The following is a 15,056-nucleotide window of genomic DNA, read 5'->3' on the forward strand; positions in this document are numbered from 1 at the left end:
GTTGTTTTAATACAAGAATGGCTGAGTTTACAGGAAAAGAAAGCGAGCTCAGGATAACTCTCAGGCATTATCTATGGGTCTTAAAGAAAGAGAGAGACCCAGCTGTGCGTTAAGAGAGCGATGCTCCCGGAGCCGGTCTCGAACCCGTGTCCTAGAGGGATGCACCGCCCCGCCCGCAGTGCGCATGCTCATTCCGGCAGCGGGCGGAGGCTCGTTCCTTGGCAACCAGCGGCCCCGCCGCGGCCCGGCAGTTGCGGGCGGCCGCAGCCTGGCTGCCCGCAGCGGCAGCGCTGGACGGCGGCGGTGCGGCCGGAGGTGCGGGGCGGCGGCGGAGGCGAGACGTGGGATGGGGGCCGCCTCCCCCCGCCATCATGTTGCTGGGTAGGAAGCCGGAGGCGCCGCCCGGTGCAGGTGAGAAGGGTTAGAAGGGCCCCTAAGCACCCCGAGGGGGTCGGCGGAACAATGAGGCCTACGTGTGGGCCTAGCTGAGAGGGGGGCCTCCATCCAGGCCCTTGCAGCCCTTTGAAGGGGGGTCCTGAAGCCACTCTGCTTCACTCCTGTGTATTTCTTGGGTCCTCTTAACGCTGCGTCCTCTTAATATTTAAAAAAACTAATTTATTGTGTTTTTTTCCCTGCCTGTAATCCCCCTGTATCGTTTGTAAGGGATAACCTACTTCCCAGCTAGTCCGATCTGCTCCTTTTTGCATTGCTGCTCTCGATGAGGCCACTTTGGGATTATGTGCTTAATGCAGGGAGGGGAACGTGCTGCCTCTTGTTCCTGGAGGGTATATTTGTAGTTGGAGGGTATATTTGCAGTGTAAGCGTGGATTGAAAAAGGAGAAGCTCTAAATTAAAGCAAAAGTGTCGATCTAAGATTCCTAAAGGGCGTTATAGGCTGGTATTATAACACTCTGAATGCCATAGTTAAATGTTATTTAGTAATTATATGAGAACCTCCCAAGGAGGCTGTGGATGCCCCATCCCTGCAGGCATTCAAGGCCAGGCTGGATGTGGCTCTGGGCAGCTTGACCTGCTCATTGGCGACCCTACACATAGCAAGGGGTTGGAACTCAATGATCATTGTGATCCTTTTCAACCCAGGTTATTCTGTGATTCATTACACCCAAATGTTTGCCTCCATCCGTAGCAATTTGAATTGTCAATAACTGTGTGGAACATTTCCAGCCAGGTTTGGAGACGGATTATATGACTCCTATATGAGGATAGATCAGCTTAGGTACCAAGAGTCTGCAAATGAAGAGCACAGCCCCTCAGGACTGCCTGCCCTCGGAAGATCTAATGTGAGTATTTTGAAGTTTGAGTGGCAATATATGGCAAATATATGGCAAATATATGGTAAATACATGCAAATGGTTGAGACCTTCTGCTGTGTCACCTCTTGTGCTGGTAAGTACATCAGTCCACACACATTTTGCTTTAGCTGTTGCTGTTTCCATTTCAGCTTCATTGAATCCCAAGGTTTCACTGTTAGGTTTGTGTCTTCAAATGTCTTATAAAAGTTTATTTCTTTGGAAACTTGGGCAAAGAAAACACTGTCATAACAATGGAAAATAAGCATTTTGCTGAACAGGATGCATTGAAAACCATCACCTAATGTAGATTTATTATATTACTAATTCATTTGGTCTTTGCCCTTCATTGAGCAAATACAGTAGCACAGGTTTCCTTTCTTGACTGCATTGAGAAAACAGAAGAAATGCAGAGATTTGATGAGCAGTAGTTTTGTGATGGGGGCAAATGTGAGCTCCTAAATGCAGTGTTTCAGTCACAGCATCACTACAGCTGCTCATAACTAAACAGAAATCAGTAGACTGAAATTATACAGTGAAGTGCAAATATAATTATATGGGTGTTTTGTTTCTATAGTGCAGCTTATCTTTCATTTGTATGTTGTTCATCACACCTGATGGCTTTTTAAGACCAACTTAAGGGCTGTAGAATGGCCTACCTTCACCCTTACATATAAAAAGAGTGCAGTCTCAGTGGTATCTTGCATGCTGAGGTGTGCAGGGATGAAAACTGAGCTCAGCTTTAAAGGAGAAGCGTATGGATTTCAGTGATGCTTAGTTTCTTGCGTTGTGATGTAAAGTTACGTGAGAGCTGAGGATGCCTGATATGTGCAGCTGTTGCTTCTTTTCATCTCCAGCTATAGCAGAGAACATAAATATTTCTGCTTTGAGAATAGATGGGTTTGATTCAGTTTGTGGAAATGACCGATGTACTTTGGAGAACAGTGTAGGAATTGGCTTTGAGTGTTTACTTATAAAACTTCAGTTGAAGTGAGAAGGATGTGAGAGTCTTTAATGCGGTGCCAGTTGTGTTGTCACTGTAATTTCCTGGCTTCTAACAGCGTGCTTTATCAACGACAAAGGAACACTGGGTAGCCTGGGATTTGTAAGAGCAAGCTGCTGAGGGAAAGCTGGTGTTGCTCAGAAGTCATCTGACTTCAAGTCAGATGGAACTCTGTGTGTGTCCTGCTGTTATGTGCATTGTGACAGGCACCTGAGAATGAGAACTCAGCCCTTGTTACTATCCAGGCTGGATGTGGCTCTGGGCAGCCTGGTCTGGTGGCTGGCAACCCTACACATAGCAGGGGGTTGAAACCAGATGATCATTGTGGTCCTTTTCATCCCAGGCCATTCTCAACTTAGGGATGTTGAGCCTGGTTTGGGCTCCAGAACCATCATTTGATCTTTAAGAAACAGTTGTGGTAGAAATATGCTCACAAATATTGAGGGAGTTAGAAACAGTAAGTGTTTGCTGCAAACAACAACACGTTTAAGATGGAACGGGGTTTGCTGAGCTTTTGTGCTTTGTCTTGTTTGTTTGTAAGCATGCTGCTTTATAGCGCTCCACTGAATGGTGTTTTTTCTGGCTCTGAAAAATACGCCTTCCTTATCTCAGGGGTTCAGCCAGGCTCCAAGAAAAAGGCGTTTATTCTGCATTGCAAGGGCTGGGCTTTGCTTTTTTGCACTCGAGAGTTTCTGGCAAGGCGTGTCTCACAGCACACGGTGGGCTGGGGCTGATAGGGCTCTGGGCAGTGAAACTCAAGAGGATGCATCCAGTGGCCTCACCGCCCTTCATCTAAAACCAACAGCTGCAGGCAATGCCCACCTTGTGGGTTTATGAGCAAAACACACCGTCTTTGAAGAGATGTAACTTGCTTTCGGTGAGAACATTCACTTCTCTTATTTATGGGCTGTGCTAGGATGTTAGATTTTGTGTAACTAAAAAGGAATTTGGTTTTATTGCTATGGCTCTGCAGGTTTATTTATATTTTTTGTGTGATTCCTGTGCAGCTATTTCAGTTTTCGGGGATTGGGTTTGGCATGTGTCTCAAATCTTTATTTTTAGATTAAAGGACAGAATGGAAAACAGATGTTGCTACTCCAGTCTCGGCTTCTTCCATGTTGTGTGGGATAAAACAACACCTCTTTGCTGTCTGTCAGCATGGAGCATCAGTGGGAAGAGGAGGGGAGTAACTGCTGTGCAAATCATGGTCTGAATTCCAGGGAGTTCAGCACTTACTTGTTTGAAAATGTCAAACTCGAAGCTTCTTCTCTTATTTATTTGCTATTTTTGATGCAAATACTTTAACATATGGCAGTAAGGGGCAGTGGTTACAAGCTGCTGTCAAAGAATAAAAGATATTATTGATTATGAAGGATTTCTAAGTCTGTTTCCTTATAGTTATTCAGCTATTGTGATTCCAGAGGGACTGTGGTTATGATGTGTTTTTCCTCTTTAAAATAGAATAAACACAAAACCAAATGTTTATGTGTATGAAAAGCTTTATATACAGAAGATATATCTTGTCCTGCTGCCATCCTTTTGCTGTCTGTTCAGCTTGGCTGTGCCAGCCTAACATCATTTGCTTCTTTGTCTTCCAGTGGCGTGCCTGTCTCTGCAATATTGCTAACACTTCCCTGCACATTCATGTTGTGTTGCTCGTTTCAGACAGGTGCAGATTGCATCTGTCATTGGTTGTGTTTGCTGCAGCCGCGTTTAAAGCTAAACATAGCCGTTCCCCTGGCTGTTTGCTGACTGTGTGCATGCTGCTGGAGATTGGCATTGTATCCTTGTTTGAATGTTTGACTCTCTAGGGTTTACCCTTATGGGCTTAAAAACACATTTGTGCATGTGCTTGTTTCACTAAGTTGCATTCTCTTTGTGCATTTCCCTTCTCTAACATCACTTCTAACTTGAGTTAGCTTAGGTAGGACGTGCAGCATTCTTTATTTGTTCCAAATGGAAATGCAAACCACGCTTGTATTCCTGTTTTTATTTGTGATACTGATTTTGTTCTCTGTCTGTTCTTTAAAAAGATTAAATAAAGCTTTTTTTTTTGTGTGTGTGTTTCTATCTGTAGGTTTGTAGCACCAAGCTTGCAATGAAGGATCACCCTCTGAGTGGGAGCCAGGTCAAAGTGGAACAATTGTTTGAAGACTCTGGGAACAGAAGAAGTGGTTCCCTTCAGTCTGCAGGAATTACTTGTTCAGAAAGATCTCTTCCTTCCCTGACAAGAGATAAAAGCATAGAGAGCTTAAGCACTTCTAAAGGTGGCATCAGTTCCTCAAAAGCACACAAGGCTATTTCCCAAGCTCCAGAAGAAGCCGTCAAACAGTACAAGCATCAATTATCAGCATATGAGCAGCAAGAGATATTTAACTTCTCTGAGATTTACTTTGTGGGTCCAGCTGCAAAGAAGAGGCAAGGAGTGATTGGTGGCCCCAACAACGGAGGTTATGATGATGACCAAGGCAGCTACATTCATGTGCCCCACGACCATCTCGCTTACCGCTACGAAGTGCTCAAAATCATTGGTAAGGGCAGTTTTGGACAAGTTGCTAAAGTCTATGACCACAAACTCCACCAGCACTTAGCCTTAAAGATGGTTCGCAATGAAAAGAGATTCCATCGCCAAGCAGCAGAAGAAATCCGGATCCTGGAGCACCTGAAGAAACAGGATAAAAGTGGCAGCATGAATGTTATTCACATGCTGGAAAGCTTCACCTTTCGGAACCACATCTGTATGACTTTTGAACTCTTGAGTATGAACTTGTATGAGCTGATTAAGAGAAATAAGTTCCAGGGTTTCAGCATCCAGCTGGTGCGTAAGTTTGCTCACTCTATACTGCAGTGCTTGGATGCACTCTATAGAAACAAAATCATACACTGTGACTTGAAGCCGGAAAATATCCTTCTCAAACAGCAAGGGAGGAGTGGAATCAAGGTTATAGATTTTGGGTCCAGCTGTTTTGAGCACCAAAGAGTCTACACATACATTCAGTCTCGATTTTATCGAGCACCAGAGGTAATTCTAGGAAGTCGCTATGGGATGCCCATAGATATGTGGAGTTTTGGCTGTATTCTGGTGGAGCTATTGACTGGATACCCTCTTTTTCCTGGAGAGGATGAGGGAGACCAATTGGCTTGTATGATGGAACTTCTCGGAATGCCCCCTCAGAAGCTTTTGGATCAATCCAAGCGAGCCAAAAACTTTATCAACTCCAAGGGTCATCCTCGTTACTGCACTGTAACTACACATGCAGATGGAAGAGTGACCCTCAACGGGAGCCGATCGCGCAGGGGGAAAGTGCGAGGTGCTCCAGGGAACAAGGACTGGGTGACAGCACTGAAAGGCTGTGACGATCCCTTGTTCATAGAGTTCTTAAAGGAATGTCTCAGCTGGGATCCTGCCGTGCGCATGACTCCAAGTCAAGCTTTAAGGCACCCGTGGATTTGTAAACGAACACCCAAACCACCCAGCACTGATAAAACCTCCAGTAAAAGGATTTCTAGCTACACGAGTTCTTTCACGGGAATTGGTTCCAAGTTGCCTCCTGTGGTTGGGGTAGCAAACAAGCTGAGGGCTAACTTAACATCCGACGCCAATGGCAGTATACCTTTATGCACTGTGCTGCCGAAGCTGGTCAGCTAGTAGCAAATCATCTTATTTCCAGAACACATACTTTTTATTTTAATTATTTGTTAATAACGTCAAAGGAAGTTAAAGGCAGAGGTTTTTAATGGATTTAAACATTTAAAGGGCTAACTTTTATCAGACTGTTTCTCTCGCAGTGTGGTGCGGATGGCATTCTAGGTAGGTCAGCTCATCTGATGAGTAACGTGGCAGTTTGGCTGCTGTGCTATGTAATAATGCTGTTTTGGAAACCAAACTAGACAGCTTAGGAGGTTATTTTGCTTAGGACACAAGGGAAATTGACTTACAATGTATATTTTCAGTTAATCCCCAAATTAACTTATTTTGGGGAGAGTTTTTACACCCGTTTTCACAAGCACAAATGCGTTATGGGTGTAATGCATTAGGAACTCACTAACTTGTGTCTGAAAGATTGGACTCCTCTGTGCTGCTTTTCCCTCATCTATTCTAAGAATTTTAAGAAATACCTTTGGGTAGAAATGCTGACAAATTTGGTGTTGACATTTTATAGCCTGAATTGTATTTTATTTCAGGAACGCCATGGAACACAGGAGGTGTAGGTAGATGTAATTCCTGCACATGTGCTATTTCCCTTTACAGTCTGTGGGAGGCTGACAGGGAAGCTCAGGAGCAGAAGGAGTCCATTGCAGGCATGGGCAGCTTTGTTTGGGGCTGATGATTCCATGACATGTTTCTTGGAGCTCAGATTAAGAAGCTCTCCCAGGTGTGTGTGTATATGTGTGTGTGTGTGTGTTTGCTTGTTGGTGTGAGTTCTTGGTTTGGTTTTGTTGTTGTGTGTGTGAAGTCTATTGAATTCCATGGAACTCTAAAGCATGCCATGCTGGTCAGACAAGTAATAGTTCTTAAGATGTAGGATATAAGAAGAAAACATGTGTGGAACAGCCCTAATAAATGGAATAGCTCTCCAAAATCTCAGTGTAATCTCAGGAAGGACTGATAAGATACAAAAAAATTCATAGATCCAAATCAAACTGCGTTATGAGATAAATTATTTTAGTCCTAATCATATTCCTTTGGGTCTGCGAGAGATGTTTCTGCATGCTGAGATGTGTAAGCTTCTAATTCCTTTATCTTCCAAGAATATGGGGTGGTGGTGTGACCTGTAACGATAGCAGCACAACTTGTTCTGGTTCTTAGCTCTTGGAGCCACATGGCGTGGGTCCATTTACAAAAACATCTGATCTCCTGCCAGGTTCCTGAATGCAATTTTAAACACAATTTAGAACTCTTATGAAGAGAGGGTTTTAAATTTAATGAGTTTCTCCGCAGCAAGTTTTTAGTATTAAAACAAGGAGTCTCTGGTTCTACAAACAAAAGAAGGATCAGGGTGATTTGTAAGATAAGGTGACCACATGTTCAATAGCAGAGCTGCCTTCTGAGGAGATGGGGCTGAGCTTTCAGCTTCTCCCTGTTCTAATTACAGCACTGCTCAAAATCTGGATGGAGGCGTGGATGGAAAGGCCAAAGAGTGAGAGCCAAAGCCCCAGGCTTCCCACAACTGTTCTTTAAGTGGAGATTCTCACATAGGAGCTTTGCTGACTTCTGCTTTATGAGAGTAAATGCACTAAGCTCAGTAATGCTATTCAAATAGTGTAGTCTAGCTTTTATCCACATGGCCACGAGCAACAGCAGTGTGTGTGTGTGCTGTGTTTGTTGTTCACTTCACACTAAGGCACGAGTGGTATTTTATGTTTAGAGAAGCTGAATGATGTTTTATTAGAACATACAAGCAGGGAAACAGATTTTGGGGGGGGGGAGGGAAGTGATAGGACACACCACCAATGTCAGCAGCATCTCTAATAGAAGGGACACATTTCCCAAAGCCAGAACATCCCATTTCCTCTGATTTTCCTATTTGCATTTTTAACTTTCTTTTATTTAAATAAACCAGGTGGGCGAGGAAGAAGGGGAACCTTGTGAGGAGCAGTAGCTTGGTAAGAAAGGTGTGTAGAAAAGGAGCACTTGGCATAGAAGGGCTGTAGAGTGGCAGTAGTGTTTGGAGCCAGGAAGAAGACAGAGTGTTTGTGTTAGGAGCTGTACAAGGAGGAGATGGAATACCCTGTTTTAGGAGCAGCAACCAGTGGCTTGGCTGTAGAATGCTTTCATCTCTAAAATACCCAATGTGGAATGATTGTTCTCCTGGGACTTCTGGGATCTGGTTATGACGAGGCAACTTCTCACATCACAGCTGCGAAGCAACAAATGGAGTCATTAGCTGGCAAAAACGTTGCCTTTTTTACCTCAAAATGTTGTGTTCACCTTGACCTGACTGAGCAAGGTGCTCTCTGTGAGCTGCACATGTTGAAGAATCAACCTTATTTACCTGGGACTACTCCTGTGTTTTAAAATCACACAGTTAACTGTCTTGCTAATCTGTTCTATGTAGCCACAGCAGATGAGAAGGAAAAAAGAAGCAACTTTGGAAGATTTCTACTATATTGAAAAGAGGTTCTACATAACCCAGAGCTCTGTTTTCATTTACTAAGCCCCGTGTTCTTTATGCAGTATTTGCTTTCTAAGAATAGCGTGGCACAGTGTGCCCGAAGTGGAAGAGCCCTTCAAGGGAGCTCATAAATTCAGTGTCTGGGTGAGCTGAGTTCTCATACCTGCAAACACTTCCCTTATTGAACTCGTGGTGGGTTCCTATGGGAATCACACACAGCCACGCTCACAGGGCTGGAACACAGGCTGTGTTGTTAACAGTGTCATTTATCAATCATGGATCTGCTTGCAGTGACAGTCTTCAGTGAGATGATGTCGAATCTCAAGTCCACATTTGCTTTTTGGGAAGCTGAGCACTATAAATGAGGTCCGAGGTTATCAGAAGTGCATCGCTTTCATTACTTGTGATGCTGGTTAGGATGTTGAAGTGATACAGTGCTGAACTCATCTAAATAGATGAACGCAACAGTGTTTGTTTTTGAGGAACCTCTTTGTTTTACCAGCACTCATGAGGTTCCCCTGCACCCTCAATTGTGTTCTCTTAGGAAGTTAGCACGACACAAATGCCAATTGCTTGGGTTTCTAACCAAACAGCCATCACATTTCTAGGAACTATAATGAAACCACCTGGACTTGTTTGTCGATGCTCCTTATGATGTTTCTTTCTGTTTGACTACTCGTTATCGTTAGTCTTTGTGTTGGAAGTAACGCGCTGTGTTCATTGTCCGCGTTTTTAGCTGTTTGTTTTAGCAATATCTTTTTTTAACTATAAAACAAATGATAAGGCAGAGCATCTGCCAGATATGCATCGCTTTTACACTGGGGTCCAAATACCACGTGGCTGTTTCAGTTGCAAAGAGAAACTTGTTTCTGTTTGAACTCAGTGATGTGGGATGTGGTGCTGCAGCCCCCAAAGCTGGTTTGGGCTCTGCCTCCAGTGTGCTCCTTGTTAAGGTTTGCTACCCAGTCTGACCTGTCTGAATGGGAGTTCTGCTTGTCTGCTAAGCTCAGAGCTCAGAACAAACCCCTCTGTAAGGTTTGAGGTGTGTTATGCAGTCTGCCATTGTTTACAATAGCTGCGAACTAATAGGGCTTCCGTGCAGGTGGAAGCTGTTGGAATTAGGAATTTAGCGGTAGAGGTTCTTTGCAATGGTCATCTTTGAATCTACCTCTGAAATAAACCTCGGGTCCTTTTTAAAGGGATGTTCACTGCAGGCTGCAGCTCTATTTTGTTTCTTTTTAAACACTAATAGCTGTTTTGGCTGCGAAACGTCCACATGATGATCTCAGCGATGTCTTACTAATCCTACCCACACAAACGAAAGGCTGATTGCGCGCTCGGATCTGGGCTGAAATGATTGACACAAATCCCCCCTGCCTGCCAAAGTTTAATGCCGGTATGGAAGCGAAGAGCCAAAATAACATGGAAAGATCTGCAGCGCTTCTCTGCGGTACCCAGCTGGGATGGAGAGCAAGCCACAGTGAAAGACTTCTCCTTAATTCAAAGAGCTTGCAGCTTTTCCATGTGTCGAGCACTAGGAGGCTGTGGGTACCCAGCATCTATCAAACTGGACGTCATGGTTTTATATCTGATGTATATCGAAGATACCACTTGATTCTTGTTATTTTTTTTTAACTTGATATGGCTGCATTTCCCATGTAGCATCAAAGAGCCCCAAACTCTGCCAACACTTTGTTCTCAGCTCCCACTGTCACATTTAGACCTTGGGGTCAGCAGAGCAGTCTTGCATGGGTGAGCATCGCTGTGTTCATAGGGAACACAGGCTGCAGCCCTGCAGGAATAACCCGTGTTCCCTATCCATAGTACTGTGCCTTATTATTTTACCAGCCTACATTCGTCTTGGTGCAATGAATTTACTATTCAGGGTTTCTTATCCTTTGCAGCTGTCCACACTTTATGTCGGTGTGTGTGTGTGTGAGGAATTCACGGGTTAGCCTTCTTATTGTAAATACAGTGAGGTGGAAATGTAGGAAACACTTTAAGATGCATGTGAATATAACCCTGTGAAGGAACACTTTCAGTCAGTCTCAAACTCTGTATCTAAATGTGACGGGCAGATATTTCCTAACGTTGTACTTCTGGTTGTTTTTAAAAGCAAATAAATGCATCATTTTCTTTAGCAGCAGACTGTGAATTCCTGAAAGAAGAGCTTGGTTTTAATCTATTCCGGATTGCTTCAGTGTTGCTATAGTTTGTGCTACCCTCTGTGTCTAAGCAGAGATGGGCAGGAGGTTTTTGGCCTCGACGTGGTGATTTCAGTGCCTCTGTGCTGATGGAGAGGAGTGCTCCAATGTGACAAACGTGCTGTAATTAGAACGTCCCGAAGTTTTGCCATAACATTGGTTGGTCATCACTTTCTTATTTAGCCCGGTGGAGATCTTTTTAAAGCTCAGAATCCTGCTTATCCCTGGGCTGTGTTGAGAAATCCAGCGGCAGCCACTTAAGGAAGATTTGCTTTTATTAGAAACCTATAAATGGGTAACGTCCCGCACACCAGTGGATATCAGAATAGTTGGGAGGTGAAGTCATCCTGCCATAAAAAGGTCTGGAGTTATGACCTGCGTGGTTAAGTGATGTACGTTACATGCAGAGACTCTTTGCAAGGCAGCAGAATGGGGTCTTTCCCTTCTTTTAGTGTGGGTGAATGGCAGATGTTTGATTAAACAAGAAGTTTATGGGCTGATACAGCAACAGAGTGTACATACAGACTCTTGAGTGTTCTCTGAGCTCCTTTATGAGCGGATACATGGATGTAGGTGCGGGCTGTAGGCTCTGGGCTGTGTGTGTTCCCCATAGGGCTGCAGTGGCACTCAGCCCTTCACACAGGCACTGCTCACAGGAGGGTTTGGCCCATGCCTTGCGATTGCTTGGGCTGCCGAGGTGACTTTTGCCCATAATTAGGTTTTCTTGAAGCATCAGCTAACGAGCCAATGCTGCTCTCCATGTGATTCATCTAATCCTTTTATAAACGGAGTCCTCCTCTGCACAGAAGATGAATGAATGAATGGTGGGCCGTGCTGGGGTTGTTTTCTTTCCTCTTGTCAGATCTGCCTGAAGGGTTCTGCAAACACTTCTCAGGATAACCACAACCACACATGTGGGTGCTCAGAAACACAGTTGCTCTGAAGGCCTGCATTGGAGTGATGTCCTTAATATCTCCATTCAGAACTGGGTGACAGCAGTGCTGGTAGTTGTGGCATTGCTGCTCCGGGAAGCGCTGGTGATGGATGGTAGGAATGAAGCGATGCCTGAGGGCTGAGCAGCCGGCTGTGAAGGCATCAAACAGGAAAGGTCACACAGGGAATTCACACCAGAAGTTCCCTGTCTTGAATCGAAGCACAAAATAAATGCAGGGCAGGCAAGCAGGGATGGTTTTTCTGGTATGAGCATAAATCTCTCAGCCATAAGCTGTATATCCCCTGTATATCCCTTTGCAATTCCCTGTATTGCCGTTGCCCTGTGCAGAGCTCAGTGCATTGCAAGCTTTTGGCACCATGCACTGCCAGCTCCTCCTGCAGCATGTGTGTCTACATCTGTGTGCTGCCTGCATGTTCCTCTGGTCTCCTTTGGATGCAGATAAATACTGTAGCAACCAGGATGCTGCAGTTTCTGCTCCTTTGCTGGGCAGCGCTGCAGAATCCTGGGTGCTTTATATCTCATTTCTTGCTATGTGAAACACTGATGGTGCTGTAGGAGCACCAAGGGGGTGAGAGACAGATAAGACTTCCTGCTCAGCTTTTTTCCTTCCCCCTGCTGCAATCACATGCAGGGCTGTAACTATTTCCAGCCCTTCCTTTAGCACTTGCAGGACCACGCGTGACCCATTGACACATCCCAGTGTGATGGGAAATGCACGAGACTGGCACAAAGCTTTATAAATACCCCTTGGTGATTCATTTCTTTTCCCTTAGACCTGACCCTTCCCTTGTTGCAGTGCAGTGAAGGGATGGCACGGGGTGATGGTCCCCACCTGCAGCTGCATCCTGCCCATCTCAATGCATGCAGAAGGGCAACATGCATCACTCAAAGCTGTGTGAGAAGATCCCTGCAGCACAGCTTGGGCTGCTCACCACGAGCAAAACCATTTGTAATGGAAACAGATCCCTTCCACCCAAATAAATAGATACTCCTGGCCTTAATAAATAAGTAACATAAATAGAGGGAGCTACATCTTACCTAGCTGCTGTTGCTATTATTTCCGTTGCTACATAAACAGTTTTATTTCTGGCCAGTGGCACATGCCAGGTCACAGCCTGCTGCAATGTAATCTCTGTTCCTGGTTTCAGCACACCGGGGTGGATATGGTGCTGTCAGTGCAAGGCCCTTCCCTCACAGCCCTCAGCAGCTGCTCCAGTTGGTCTCAGGCACTTTCAGCCTGTTGCTCAGTTCCCCAAGTGATTTTCCACCACGTGCAGAAATGCAGATAAAGCCCCATCAGCACCCACTGGCACAGTGCTGAGCATGGAGTGCTGCCCCTTGGCTCTGCGGCCCGAGTGAGCCTTGTATGGCTGCATTGCCCTCAGCCACTTAGGTTTAGAATATGCTTTTTATTAGTCTTCCTGCTGGTTTTGCTTGAGAGAGATGAGCCCTTCAGCTTCTGTAGGGAGAGGCAGACAGCAGTGGTGTGTGGGCTGCAGGCTCCTGCTGGATTAGGGCCAGCCTGGGAGCTGCTTATCCTAACGGAGCTAATCTCCGTAATCTCATTGCACAAATGCCTCCCTCCTCCCTGCTGGCAGACTGGGGGGGACCTGGTGGATGCCAGCAGATGTAAATGCATTGTTCACTGGGATGGCCCAATTTAAAAGCAGGTCCCTTGTCCCAGTGCTCACCCTGCATGCTGTGCTTCATCTGTCTTCACACCCACCCAACCTTCATTCCCTCATTCCCTGTTTTTCCCCTTCCTGTGGGTAGCACAGAGGTGATCTCGCTGTCCCTGCTCTGACACTGCTGCCTGCTGACAGGGGCTGGCTCTGCTCGTGTCCATCCGAGTTATTTCTCACCCAGACAGAGGCCCCTGGGCTCCCTATCTCTGCTCCAGAGCTGAGTGTGACATTGCCTGTAGTGATAAGTGCTGTGGAAGTGTGAAGCAGTGCCAGCCTTGCTGCCTGCTGTGGGGCAATGGCAGGAGAAGCAGGCAGCCCATCCTAAAGAACATCACCTATTTTTGCTCCTGTAGATCCAGCTGTGGATCTAGAGGAACCCAGGAGCTGCAGGGAGCTCACAATGGGCCTGTCCCCACCACAACACCTTGAGCTTCTCCATCTTTGTGCTGGTGCTGCTGTGGATTTATAGGGCAAAGCAAATAAATCTGTGCTCAGAAAAGCCGAGGTGAGAACCAGATCTGAAATGCTCATTCCTTGTGTCACAGCTGTGGAGCTGCGCTGCTGCTGTGCCCATAGAGGAGCACTAATATTTGCTTTCAGGCTCTGTTATCTCCTATGTGGGATCTGTGGTTTTTCTTGTCAGTTTGGGCTACATGCCTTTCAAAGCAAATTAAAGGTATGTATTCCCGTGCTTCTGAGCAGCGGTTTTTGTGACTGTGAGTTCAGGTTGTCCATTTGGCATCACCCCGTGGGCAATGAATCAGGATTCAGTTTCCACTTGGAGGGAGGAAAAAATAACCCTGTGTGGAGAAAAGTGGTGTTAAGGGGTCAGTGCTGGGGCCTGGCTGCACTATTAGATGCTGTGCTCCTTCAGTGTATGGGGTGGCAGCAGCTGGGGGCACAATCCTTGGTCCTAAGCAATACTTCCCTGTGTGTCTCACAGCTGTGGGCTCTGTGTGCCCAGCAGAAGGACTGCAATGCCATCCCACGGGTATGCCAGCACTGCTGGGGTGCTAATCTGCCAGAGAAACCATGCCAAGGGCATCTCTGCCATCCTGCTGCAGGATGGGGTGCCAAGGGGAATATCCCTGGCTGGGACCGATATTGCCAGCTGGGAATGTCCCTTAGTGCCCCAGGGTTAATGGAAGGCTCTCCATCTGAATGCAGAATGACAGCGGATGAAGGGCAAAGCGCAGAAAGCGTTTGGCTACTTTTTTGGCTTGTAAATCCAGGTTAGAACAGCTCCTTCCATCCCTGAAGATCCCAGAGTGCTCTATAAATACACTCTGCCCTGGGATCCCTTCCAGCAATGAGCTGCATCCCAGGGGCACAGCAGCTGCCGGAGCAGAGCAGGACTGTGGGCACAACACAGCACTTCCACCCCATCCACTGCAATGAGAGGGCAAAAAACTGCCCCTCCTCTGCTTGTTCCAACCCCCCCATCACTTTAAGGCATTGATAGCAGCAATGGGGATTAGCGGTACCTCCTCAATTCAATTACCCCTGCCCTAGAAGCATGCAGGATTATTTAAGATGTATTATCATTTTTAAATGGGAGAGCTTTCCAGTGGCACGATGCTCATACAAATCCACCAGGACGGGATGCACGCAGAGTTAATGATTGTTACCCTAATCTACAAGGTCTATTTTTTCCCTGCTAACTCCATGATAATCAAATAATAACGCAGCTAATTAGTGGCTGGGGAAAGCACATTGACTGATCAGCCCGCAAACCCACTGCCAGCCCTGCTGTTCCCAACTGCAGATGGAAATGGAAGGAGGG

The 15,056-nt window shown here is 45.9% G+C and overlaps 1 protein-coding gene across 3 annotated transcripts; it reads left to right on the forward strand.

Annotated features, from left to right (window-relative positions):
* Positions 1-192: 192 nt before the first annotated feature.
* On the forward strand, positions 193-10,569 carry DYRK3 (dual specificity tyrosine phosphorylation regulated kinase 3). 3 transcript variants are annotated; one of them, XM_015885304.3, is made up of 3 exons: positions 193-411; positions 1,186-1,301; positions 4,391-10,569. In XM_015885304.3, exons 1-3 carry the CDS (start codon positions 372-374, stop codon positions 5,960-5,962), a joined length of 1,728 nt encoding a protein of 575 aa, XP_015740790.2. In that variant the 5' UTR covers positions 193-371; the 3' UTR covers positions 5,963-10,569. The 3 variants fall into 3 exon arrangements, with proteins under 3 accessions (XP_015740790.2, XP_015740791.2, XP_015740794.2); XM_015885305.3 differs by having other exon boundaries at positions 1,190-1,301; XM_015885308.3 differs by lacking the exons at positions 193-411; positions 1,186-1,301 and adding an exon at positions 2,811-3,190.
* Positions 10,570-15,056: the final 4,487 nt, after the last annotated feature.

The sequence above is a fragment of the Coturnix japonica genome, chromosome 38 (genome assembly GCF_054131305.1).
Source record: "Coturnix japonica strain WE chromosome 38, WE-NBRP24, whole genome shotgun sequence".
NCBI lineage: Eukaryota > Metazoa > Chordata > Aves > Galliformes > Phasianidae > Coturnix > Coturnix japonica.

Bases quoted from the DNA above. Each gene is read 5' to 3' on its own strand.
- DYRK3 (XM_015885304.3), top strand. From the start codon at position 372: ATGTTGCTGGGTAGGAAGCCGGAGGCGCCGCCCGGTGCAG. The intron at 412-1,185 runs GTGAGAAGGGTT...GAACATTTCCAG, and splicing joins GGAGGCGCCGCCCGGTGCAG to CCAGGTTTGGAGACGGATTA. The intron at 1,302-4,390 runs GTGAGTATTTTG...TTCTATCTGTAG, and splicing joins CTGCCCTCGGAAGATCTAAT to GTTTGTAGCACCAAGCTTGC.